Source organism: Alligator mississippiensis, chromosome 8, assembly GCF_030867095.1.
Source record: "Alligator mississippiensis isolate rAllMis1 chromosome 8, rAllMis1, whole genome shotgun sequence".
NCBI lineage: Eukaryota > Metazoa > Chordata > Crocodylia > Alligatoridae > Alligator > Alligator mississippiensis.
Genome location: NC_081831.1, coordinates 80,026,355 through 80,039,050, shown reverse-complemented (window position 1 = coordinate 80,039,050; position 12,696 = coordinate 80,026,355). Strand labels below are relative to the sequence as shown.

Here is a 12,696-nt window from a genome sequence, read left to right as displayed (position 1 = left end):
GACAACAGAGACACGAGCTTGGGTCAGAAGTAACTCCACTGACATCAAAGTTCAACTGGAGTAAACCAGAGGAGAGGCAAGCTGAAAACTGAGATTTCTTCACTGGTCCAGGGGTACAATCCCACTTCCATTTCAGGTTCTGGCAGCAGCCAGGCACCTACATGTAAATAGAAGAAACCAGGTGAAACCTGGGATTATATCCGCTGTGCAGTTTGGAAGTCAGCCACCTGCTTTTTAGGATGCAGTTAGTTAGCCGTTATCTTTAAAAGCACATATGGTGTGCAAAAGGGTTAGCATCTCTTTCTCCCCACCCCTCACCTCCCCTTTGCAAAAGCAGTTACAGTGGCTAATAAAATAGAAATAAAATGTGAAATTTGGTTAAATTAAGCTTCATTTGAAAAGCAGCCTCTCAGATGCCATCATGTCATGGTGGACTCAGCTTACAAGTCACAACCAGAAGTGCCTATGACGATACAAAACAGTGATGAGACGCAGAGGAATCCCAACTCGCTGCAAAAGGCCCAGAGAGATGCTTGCAGTCATGGGTACCTAAACCACGCATCATTTACTAGGCGACTGCTGCTTTAGGGGAGCCGCACCAGGAGCTCAGTGCTGCTCTGACTTGCTGAAGGGGAAGCCTGAACAGAGAGACCCCAGTTGGGAGTCCTGATCAGCTTTCCTATTTCAGACTCTTCCAGAAAATAAGGCTAAGTCTGATATTCCCCCAAAAGACGCTACGCTTCACATGGAGTCAGAGGTTTTGGGCCAGTCCCTCTCAGGTGGTAACTGGTGAAATAAATATGGACATGAACAGAAATGAGGACAAATGCTTCATATATGGCATGGTCCTGTTTCTTGCTCACACCCAATGCTCAGCCCTGCAAACATGTATGTACATAAATCGTGCAGATCATAAGTAGGGGCATGGACCTCTAAGACCTTCTCTTTCTGCAGAATTGGGCCCTTACTCTGCTTTCATGCAACATCAGAAAGTCTTTCCCCTTCCATCCTCAATTTATATATGCTTTTTGCCCCTCAGAATCAGTAATTTCTAAAAGGATGCAGCCGAGCACAACCGCCCTCTCTAAACAGGCTGCAGCACCCTTGGGGAGGTGGTGGGGAGCTCTCCTTTCCTCTCCCTGAGCACGTAAAACAAAGTTAATTAAGCTCTCTCTCCCCAAAGCAGACTTGTGAATGTCTTTGTGTCGCTGGCAACTTTGCTGTCTGGAGAAGACAGTGATGACATGTACTATATGAGAAAACCATAGCAACCGTTTCTGAACAGCCGGTGTCACTATTTCCCCTGGATAGTCAGCTTCCTCCATCAGTAAGGAAAAACTGTTATTTGCAGGTGGAAGCAAGGGGAAGCGCATTATCAGAAACTCACGTTCTTTGAACTAATCAGATTTCCAGCCCAGGGCTCTTTCAGCAGGACTAGGCTCAGTAGTACTGACCCAGGGTTTTACAAAGAGCAAGGGAGGAAAAAAAAAAAAAAAGTCTTGGCACAATACAAGAAATGCTCCAGGTGGGGGAAGAAAAGATGTGTACTGCCACCGAGGCTGTAATCTACAATCATTTAATAAATTGGGAGATGATGGCAGAATACGCTACGCAGCTACACAAATTGTGCCCTGTGAAATCCCAAAGTCAAAGCAAAAAACAGGACAGCAGAATTTCCCACTGTTTCTGTCCATTTTTGCTTATATTCAATTCTAAGATGCAAAAGCAATGAGGTCCCTGCAGAGTACTGGTAAGAGGACCACAAGACAGGCTTGATGCCAAGGGCAGCACTTCTTTTTGTTATGAATATGCAAATCAAGTGTCTGCAGCTGTTTTAGTGCAGAAAAAAATTCTCATACTTTTTTCAGTTGCAGTTTTTAATTCAATCTACAATTAAAAAAAAAATTGTGCAAGGCAAGCAAAGCCTTCTGAGCTGGTCCAAAACAATTACTTTATCAATCATTAGTTAAAGATTTGGCTTTAGCAAAACTGAATGCTAGAAATAAGAAAATAGTGATCTCTGCCATTCCTCTTCTGTTCTAACAAATCAAAATGAGTCCACTGGTTAACAAGTGAAGTAAAATGCTTTTTCAGAGAAGGAGTATATTCAGACTACCTTCGCCCAGAAAGAGCCCTTGGCCCAACACATCCACACTTACTTCGATCAGCCGAGCTGAGCAGCGCTGCAGAAGAGGACAAGCGTTTGTTCATGGCAGCTTCCGCTTGCTTGAGGTTTGCTGCAGATGTGGAACGCTTGCTGGCTGCAGACAGAAGTGTTTGTTTTAGCATTTGCCTTCACCTCTGAAAACAGGTTTCTCTGGGATAACCTGGCTTAAGTATTGCATCCTGAAAGCTCCTACCACCTCTGCTTGGTGATTAACGGAGATATTTTGGGCTTTGCTGCACGCTTGCTGCTGGAATTATTAAAAGCTAACAACCTGCACAGAAACAAGCTGTTCAGCTTTGTTAGGTTTGGGGGAGAGATCTCATTTTCCATGCGTTACAGACTGTTTGAAATCTTGATTTATGTCCTCGGCAACAAATGCTCAGGCTTGGTTCTGTTAGAATACCAAGGAGAAAGAAACCACCAAAATACTGACTGCTAACAGCCTTTGGTGCTAGGCCTTCCTTTCCAGAATCTCCAAGCACATCACATACCTTAACTGCCCTTTAAACTCTTTCAGCAGGTAAAGTAAGGTCCAGAAAGCTTAGGTGGCTTGATCAGCAAAGAGAGTGGTGGAGTTAACTCTCAAGCCTTGCTCTAACCATCAAAGCACGTTTCCTCCAGGAGTTTGTGGGGCTTTGGAGGTGCTAGCGGGAGAAAAATATCATAAACGTGTCTACATCTTGGCCCTGAGGCTCCACGTGGTGTTTGGAGATTCTGTGCACTTGGATACATCAAAGTGATAAGAGATCAAGCGACAATCCCTTCAAATGTTCGGTTCTGCCTTAGCCCACATGTCAACTGACCTTGTGCTGCAGAGACAAGGCAGTACCCTTTCAGGATGGAGCGCTTCTCCAGGCCCACTACAGACGGGAGCAAGGCACCCATTATTGTGGAAACCCCTGAAGCAGGAAACAGCAACGCACACAAAGCAGCAGAAACCAGCATGGTAAAAATGGGAAATATTTGATATGAATTTAATGGATATTTTTGACAGAATCAAAAACGCTGATAGCAGAGCCGATTATCTCAGTAGTAAAGCCACGTGCAGGGAAAATTCACCATGGAGGGAGCTCTTCCCTTTCCCAAGCATGTGAGGGCAGCTTCCTTTAGAAGCAGCCAGCAAGTAAGGATTTGACTGGATCGGCCTGCCTCTGCCATACTGTGTGTATACAAACCCAAGCCTGGTGATGCCAGCACCCAGAAGATTGAGAAGTGAGAGGTCTGTGCTGCACTGAGTAGGATTGTGATGCCTAAAACATGAATCGAAGGGTGCACACAGGAGTGAAAGTCTGAGTTAAGGATTTCCTAAGGCAGGTGGGTTTTATATGAACTTTACACACTCCCAGGGTCTTGCACAGGGATGTTTTTCCAAAGCAAACTGCACCCCATAGTGGCTCCCCTCGTAATGAGACAGGGCAATGGCTTCAGGATGTAGGAGCATGCCACGTAGCCACTCACAGGACTTTCCAATAAATGAAGTAACCAGAAAACAGGGATGCATAAGTATTAAACTAAATCTGAGACTTCATTTGCTTGAAGTACAACTTAAGAACTGCCGTGAAACCTAAGATTTAGTCTATGGGCTGCTGGGATCCAAAGGGAATCCTTCTGGCTTGTGGCATTCTAGGGTCCTTGGAAACATCACTCAAACACTGCGCTCAGCTGTGGTGCACACTTCTCCAGTGCAGAGCCTCAGGGACCACCTCCATGTGTACTCAGGGGACTACAGGCAGATGGCACATGCACAAAACCCAGGGCTCTGGCTCTGCACAGGAGACTTAAAGTTAACGTTAAAATCTCAACACTACTTCGATGCTTTTTTTCTGACTTCCGAGTCAGATGCTCATATATATTCCACTGATTTCCATCAAGTTAGGCCCCTCTAACCCTTTGAGAACTTGGCAACAAAAAGGTCCTTGACCTAGTCCAAACACAAAGTTGCCCTGGGTTAAATGGAGATGCTTTTTTTAAAAGGCCGTGTTAAATTAGTGCTAGATTGAGAATTGTACTTTGATTTAAATCGGGTTTATTCCGATTTAGCTTACAGTCAAGAAACAGCTTGAGGCAAACCAAACAGCCTGTTAAATCTGAAATGGGAATGTCCCAGAGAGGTCTGCATTGCTTTAAATAAAAAGCAGTTTTAAAACTTAGCGCTGGGCTTACTGATGGGTAAACTGCACCCATTTAATCAAGTGTTACACTGATTTTGGTGATGCAGTTATCAAATTCACTTGCTCCTGCAATTTAAAAGGAACAAATTTCTGATGTTAAGCATCTTTAAACTGATAGAGCATTATCACAAAGTTGAACAGCACATCTTCAGTTAAACTGGTGCAACTCTGAAAGTCAGTCCTTCCTGGCTTTTAATCTCTATAAAAAAATGCAAAAAGTGTGGGGGGGAAATCAATTAAACAAATTTACTGATTTAGAGCCACAGAGTGAACAGTTCTACTTGGTTTGTTTGAACATAACACACACATACACAGTGTTTGTTTGCATTTCTTTCTCCAGAAAGCATTAATCCATTGCTCAGGATTCAGATGAACCTTTTTTATTAGCTCCCTGGTCAATATAATTTTAATGACTTAATCAGCCAGCTTCAATTTTATCTCTCATTAGGCTGTTAGGGAGAATAACTGCTAATACTAAGGAATGGGTTAACAGCATCCTTCTGCATGCACCTCTTGAGCAAAATTCAGCATGTTCTTGAACAAATTATTTCAAGTGCATGGCACTTGTTTAGGAACTCACAGGACTGAACTGCCTCTCCTGGGCCATTGAACCCAGTCTCCTAACTGGTTTAGTTCTGCATTTGGAGGATTTTCTTTGGGAAATACAAGTTCTCCCTCCTGTATAAGACAAACTGCAAGAACTGGAGCAAATGGCCAACAGAATGGCAAGGGCACTGTGTTCAGAGCCTGCATTTTTTGGTTTGGATTAGCATCCTTTTTGTAATAGGAAACTCACTATCAGCTGCTGGGCCTTTACTGTGAAGGATGCCAAAGACTTATTATGCAGCACTGCGCTATATCGCAGGCTTCTTGTTAGAGTCAAACCGCATTGGTCAGCATTTAACAGAGAAGTGGTTAATACTGGGATGAAATGCTTGATTGTGGATTTTCTGCTGATCTTCCGAATTCCCAACCACCAGTGGCAAGTTTTTTGTATAACTGCCACACACATTTCTTTTCATAGACATCAGGGCTGTAAGGGACTTTGTAAGATCATCGGGTCCAGCCCCAATTCATTTCTCTCCGTAGCTATGAAGCTACTCTCAAATCACTTAATGCAGTACAACTCAAAGGGATCCACAATAAGTCTCACCCTGTACCGGACATTACAGGAGACAAGTTGGAACAAATTACTGCAGAGATTAAAAATAAGAACACAGCCGGCAGAACCGAGAGCACCAAGCCCGAACAGCAGGTATCTGTCAGCTCATTGCAAGGCCTGAAGGGGAAATTGGCTTCCTTGTGCCTGTAATGTCTGCTTTCCACCTGGTGCTTCCGTGCTAGCCTGCTGTGTAGGAATGGGTGCATACTGTTTGCATTTCTGAGCTGAAGCTGCCAACAGCACAAGCTTCATTTTTAAGAGAGCCTAAGGCAGAGAAGACTTCTCTTACCGAGGCCTCAAGACCATGTCTGTCCTGGCAGGAATCTCTCTTCTCAGTCTGTTATCCCCCTGGGGTTCTCACAAAACCCAAAGACCTCACTGCTGCAGATCCTGGCTGCTTTTAAAATACAAAGGTCAAATCCTTTCCAAGGGCTCCAGCAGAGAAGGCAGGGAACAAGTAGGAAGACCAACAGAACTCAAATGTAGGCGGGGGTTCAGGAAAGCGACTTTCCCTAGATCTTTTAGACCAATTTAACAGCACATTACCCAGACCCTGGGCTCCTAAGGTACGGCACCAAAGGAAAGGTCATTACTTGGTTCTGTTCACCGAACAAAGTACTTTTGTTTTGGGCACTTTGGTTAAAGCATGTGAGGACTGCTTAGGCTGCTGATCAGACAAACTAGCTCTTATGCAATTCCTATAAAAGGTGAATGGCAAAGCAAATCAAGACAAAAAGCCTTAAGGTTTCACTCGTGCATTTCTGGATGGCAGGCCTGCTTCTTTCTTGCTTTGTTTGAGGGCTTTGCTAATTTTTGATGGAACTGGATAGAGGCATTGCAACTACAGATCAAGGGAGAGAGATAATTTTTATATTCTTAAGGGTATATTCTTCAGGAATAAGAGGAAAAGTAAAGACTGTGTTTAAAAAAAAGGCTGCTTTATAAAGCAATGGGCAATTCTGGACAAATTATGTTGTTTTTTGGTTTAAGGGGAAACCTGACAGTAAAAACGAGAGTGCACTTTTCGGAAACAGGACAGGCCCATAATTTTCCAACCTGCCTTTGAAAATAAATCAGATTGGATACCAGAGGATGACTGAATTGAATGCGTCTCCCTAAGAACTGCATGTTTCAAAGGCAAGCCAACCCAGTCAAACCAATGACTTCTGGAGTAAACTACCAATGCATGCATAGAAAAGCAAGAGAAACGATGGGGGGGCGGGGAGGAACAACATACATGTTTCTGCTGTGGTTGCCAGAACAGGCTATAGCTGTTAAATCATGCTCAGTTAAACTTTTCATTGCGTTCTCAAGTATTATATCATCAGAGCATTACAAGGCAGCTGTAGTGGATTAGTAAAGCTAGCAGCATGCAAAGTTTTTTCAGAGCTCACAGATTTAGCTGGGTCTCTGCAAAGGGCTGTCATATGAAGCCTTTGTAATAAAGGAAGTTATTTTTTGTATCTCCTATAGACCAATTTATCAGTGATCATAAGGCTTTCCAAGTGTTTCTCAACCTCTTCCACAGAAAGGGGTAGAAAGCAAATGCAAGGGAGGTCACCTTCAAGTGTTATATGCCAACACAAAGGACAGCTCTGCTTTTGCAAATCCCACCGTGGAAACACAACTAGAGAAAAACGTTAAACCATTTGTTCTCTGCATTGCTGTGCTGGGAAGTTTCCATAAGTGCTGCTGATTGCCAAAATGATCCAAATTACTTTCCATGTCTTAGGAGACAATGACAATGTTTAAGAAACCCTGCTTTATGGAGAGGTCTGTATTCTTGTACACTCAACATATCAGGGTAGCGTTCCTGCCACAGCTAGAAAGATGTCCCAGTTATACCATTCTTTACACCAGGATGCCCACAGGGGGGTAGGGAGGGTCCTGCTTCCTGCACCTGCCCCTGGAGGCAGTGTGGTGGGCAGGAGCAACTGGGGGTTTGTGACCATTGTGTCAGACTCCCACAGAGACCACCCTTAACCAGCCAGAACTGATTTGTTAAAAGGTACAAGGCACCCCTCCCACCTAGCAGCCAAGGCTGTTGCCCCTGCCGACCCACATCTAGCAACACGTCTATGTAAAAGATATGCCTCCCTTAACTCCCATCAGCAAAAGTCAGAAGTGCAGTTCAAAAGGTTAGTGGTTAATGTAAAATAACAGCAAAAAGGGCACTTGGAAATCAATACCCGTTCCACCTTCATCCGTCGTCTGCGTCTCTGTAGAAGAAGAAGGTTTGTGAGCCTAAGTGCAAGGCTGGTTTGCACTTAATATACACTTAACAGGAAAATGGGAAGTTAGAGATAATTAAGACAATTATCATTTCAAAGAGTTTCATTTCTAGTATTTCAAGTTCTCAGTACGCCGATAAAAAATGTCATTATTACCACCACTGCAACCACAAACAGAGTTTGATTCTGGGATTTCTTAATTCTCGTACAGTTACTTTTAGGACTCGTTGGGCTTGCCAACACTGCCTTTTTTTACAGCTTCCCTCTCTCCAGCTAGAAACTGTCATGATTTACAACTGATTACAGCAAGTTTTGTTTCCTCTTAAAACGCCTGTGTTGTGTCAGGGTTGATGGTAGTTTTATGAGGAGTTAGATGATACAGGATGTTTTAGATAAGGATGATCCTGCCTCAGGCAGGGGACTGGACTAGATGACCTTTGGAGGTCCCATCCAGCCTGATTTCTCTATGATTCCTACAGTGAGAGTGAGGGCCTGCCAGACACTGCAAGGAGGTGCTGTGAAGACATCCTTGCAATTCTCTTTTTCTTTAATTCATACCAATCTTGGCCTGTTCAAATTTGGGGCATCTGATAGACAAGAGTGGTTAACTGTGTCAAATTGTACGATGGTTTAAGAGAAATTGGTTTGACAACACACACCATTTAAAATGGGTAACTGGAACTGGGACAAAACATGGTCACCCCCACAGAATAGCCTGGGCATTAACCACTGTACCACCTTACCTGTTAAAATAAAGAGTAAAAGGTAAGTATCTTCAGTACACCCTTTCCAGCATTGACAGCAAGTCTGGGGAAGGCTGCGTTTTCAAGGCATTTTATATGCAATAACCATGTTGCAGACTAATACAGCAGCAAGAATCAGAGACATAGTAAAGATACCATTATAAAAGTATTGCCTTTACTCTGGGGTATCTTATACGTGGTAAAGTTAACACAGATCACTTTTTCATCTCGCTAGAAAGAGAACACACATACCAGTCTTGCTGTCCGAATCCGTCACCGACCCTCCCCACGACCACCGCTTCTGCCGTGTTTCCAGACGTTGGCTCCGCTCCAGCGTACGATGCACAACTGCTTCGTAGTGTTCCTGTTACCAAACAACATCTCTGTAAAGCTGGGTAACCATAATAACCATGTAAGCTCACAACAAAGTACAAAGTGTAGATGCTTGGCACCACCCGACCGTAACCTGTTTTATAACAAAGTGAACATGGAAGAATACTGCAGACAGATCAACAATCATTTTAATACAATGCACAACAAGAAAGAACATAACGTGCCTCCAAATTACACTAATGGAGGACACCCATCACAGAGGGTGATTTCGGGGATTAACAAATCTGTTGCTGCTGCTTTAGCTTTTTTCCATCTTCTGCTCCCGATACTTTCTGAACAGGCCTTTTTTTTTTTTTTTAAACTTTTCAAAGCAGGAACACACTGTACTGGGACCAAGTTTCAGTGCCTGCACCTTAAAAGGGCATGTGATAAAGAATCGGCTGTAATCCCCAAGAATCAATTCAGATTTACAATACAGAGCAGCAAGATTCAATCACTAGAGCCTTGATTATCAGGGATTTGAGTGCAGTGGGGATAAAAGACTGTAAAATATCAAGTATTTGAACTGCTGCAATTCTAGACTTCGAAGATCTTTAAAGAGCTGTTCAAGATTTTCCATCAAATACCAGGAACCCATGACGGTCATAAATGCAGAGTGCTGCACAAACTTCAGGTCTCTAATAAGGAATTTGCTCAGGTCTAACAAGAGCCCCAGAAACAAGTGAGCAGCTCATCCTTCACTTAGAAACATGCTGCAAATTAAGTGGGTTGTGAATCACTTGGACGCAAGCGATCCAAGCTGTGCTATAATCATGTACAACTGATAGGCTGTCAGGGAACAACAGGACGATTTACTGGAAAAGCTACACTCGTGCTCCTTCGCTGCTGATCACAGGTGTGCTGTGATAAGATACCAAGGGACCAGTTACCCAAACAACACTCTTCCTTGAGGACACAAGGCTTCCACTCTCCCTTAACACCAATTTGGTAACATCACAGACTAGAAGGTCTCTGGATAGATGTTTTGCTTAAGAGAAGGTGAACATGGAAGGAAAGGTGAAGCGGGAGGGTGGAAAATTCTCCATGAGGATTCTGTGCCTTGATTAACATTTAACATTTAATCTACCTCCAGGTCCTGTTTACTTCACTGGTTATCATCTATGTGAGCAGACACCCAAGGTGTCAGTCACCAACATAACTGGGCTTAGATCTCTAGCTCGCACTTCCACGAGTTCTTCTTTATTTGTATTGCAGCTGCACCTAGACATTCCCAACCTGGGATCAGGCACCACTGACTGGACATAAGAAAGACATTCTTGGCCCCCAAAAGATTACAGTTAAACACAGGTTACTTACTAAATACCAAACTGTGCCCCAAAACATTTTATATACCTATTAACAATCCGAGTCTGAATTACTATCATTCAAACATTTTGAACTCTACTTCATCACGTCAACAAAGCTTTGATACGTCTCAGGCAAGAGAAGACTTCACATCTTAATATAGCAATTCTGTTTCTACGTTGTCTTCAGAGGCAACTAGCCAGAAGCAAACTGACTGAAGCACGAAGAAAAAATATGGATGACTGAGTATTTTATCACCGTTTTATTTGGTAAAATTTGGGAGTGAAGGGAGACGTCTTAAATATCAAGCACTTTCTTTTAAAATTAAATATTTCTCGATCGTATTTCTGAACTCTCAGGTTCTGCCTTCACATCCTATTCGAAGGCAGGCTTAACGGGTTAGATGCAACCCACTAGGCAGAGCTAGCAGACACTGTGCCAACCCTTAGACTCTATGGGTGCCTATACAGAAGCAACCTCGCTGCACATGTGCTGTAACTACAGTGCATTGGACCAGGTTCAATTTATTGAGTCTGCTGGAGCATGGTAATTACTGCACTCCAGTAGACTCCAGTATCACGTGCATCAGCACCTGCACGCTGAAAAATGGCAGTAGCGGCGCTTTAACTAAAGCTCGTACAATGAGATTTAGTTAAAGCGCCCCTGCTGCCATTTTTCAGTGCGAGGACACCGATATATGTGATGCTCCAGGCGCTTTAATTAGAGTGGCTTTTGGAGCTGCTCTTATTAAAGACCCCCCTCTCCTCCACTCCCACAGCACGTGTCTAAATGCCCTATGGATATAGTTGTGTGCATCAGATGCCCTTTTAGGGACAGAATCTCAAAGTTCAGGTTGGCAAATGAGTCTGCAGCTGATGCTACGATTCACTTCTCTGTTCAAATAAATGGTTTCACCCAGCAGCCACTGCTGCAGCCCTCTGCCTTGAGGTTTCTCTAGACAAAAAAGTATTAAGCTGAAAAGGGCTCTTGTACTCCAAGAGCTGCAGTCACGTTACACTTGCAATTCCATTCTCGCTCAAGCACTTACTGTGCAGAACAAATATTTCTGCTTGTTTTTCAGCAGCCTAAATTATTGCACACAGTTTTCACTGCCAAGCTGAAAACACCTGGGATCCAATCTCAGATAATGAGCATAACGCTATGCAAATAAGGCTTCAGACAAGATGAGCCCAAGGAGCATCAACTAAGGAAAGTGGCATAAAACACATGCATAGACAGGACCAGGGAGCTCCTAGCCCAGGAAAGGTCAGGAGGAGGGTGAACTAGTCAGTAGAAATGTAGTCTGCAGTTAGCAGCACAAAGACAGCACCATGAGCGGCGATATAAGAGAACTGAGGCAACATGAGCCGGCCAGCCTTCAGTGGAAAACACAGCGGGTCAGGAAGTGGCATTGAGGAAGGTTAAACATAAGACCAGTCATCCATGTTGGTTGGCAGAAGCACAACAAAACATGTCAACAACTGAAAAATTAAAATCTTAAGAGATCTTTTCTTGCTCTTGGTGTTAAAAATTACAGGAAGCAAATCAAGATAACCTGCTAAAGCTCGAAACAAAACAAGAAGCACAGATGTATCCCTTCAGTGGAATGAAAGACATACGTAAGTAATAGAGCACTATGCTAGTGGGGAAGGAAAACACATTTACACCCTAAAACAGTAAGGACTCCAACTCCAATGACTTACAAAAGAACTGAGCAATGCCCTTACACTATTCAGAGCTAACTTATTTCCTGGTAAAGAAATCATGCAGGCAGCTCTGACTATTACACAGCAGCCAGGAACAGTACCTTTTCCTCCTCAATTTTTTGTTTCCTTTTTTCTTCTACCGCTGCTCTCCTTTGCTCTTCTTTCTGTTTCTGTTCTTTCAGCTTCCTCTGCTTTTCTTCCATCTGCTTTTCATACTGAAGTTTTGCTTTTCTCTCCTTCTCAAGGATCTGTGTCTCTTTGGCAGCTGTTTTAAAAAAAAAAAATTACAAAAAAAAAATTAAAGCAAAGTTCAAGAGTATGCCTGAAGAGTGCAATATGCAAGCGGCCGACAGATTTGTTCACCTCTGAGAAGGAAGTCTGCCCAATACAAAAATCTAAAAAGGATTCTAATATTATCTGGTAATGAATGCATCTCCACCAACGGACTCTGCGCATGACCTTATATACTGTCTTTGATTTTGTCCCCGATACCAGGAAGAAATTAGAATATTTTCTGAAGTCTGGCACTTGACAGCTCCCACAGTAAGCTTCTTAGGCTAGAGAACACGTCTTCTGCTGTGCATATGTGCAATCATAATATTAAAAACATGGGGGGGGTGAACATCACAGAGGGGACTTAACAGCATGGGGGGTTCTCACTCATGCTTTACATTACATTACAAATTACATGTCATTGAGTGAGATATTGTGATAACTGCCATATCTTTCCACTGAGTTATGCACAGCTTCTCAAAAGGTCACTATCCTCCACAGCTTGCTCCTGGAGACAACTGCAGAGAGTTTAAAGGCAAGCTAGAAGCACCAAGAATAATGAGCCA

General features: G+C 43.3%; 1 protein-coding gene across 8 annotated transcripts in view; it reads right to left on the bottom strand.

Moving 5' to 3' along the window:
* Positions 1-12,696, bottom strand: part of MAP7D3 (MAP7 domain containing 3) — a 51,994-nt gene that overhangs the window by 17,895 nt on the left and 21,403 nt on the right. For 7 of the 8 annotated variants that reach the window (XM_059732889.1, XM_059732890.1, XM_059732893.1 and 4 more), the window contains exons 4-7: positions 11,959-12,122; positions 8,727-8,838; positions 7,690-7,719; positions 2,160-2,261 (exon numbers count right to left, since the gene is read on the bottom strand). In XM_059732889.1, the coding sequence (XP_059588872.1) occupies positions 2,160-2,261; positions 7,690-7,719; positions 8,727-8,838; positions 11,959-12,122 (408 nt within the window). The remainder of the gene's footprint in view (positions 1-2,159; positions 2,262-7,689; positions 7,720-8,726; positions 8,839-11,958; positions 12,123-12,696) is intronic. The other variant, XM_059732891.1, reaches the window with a different exon arrangement.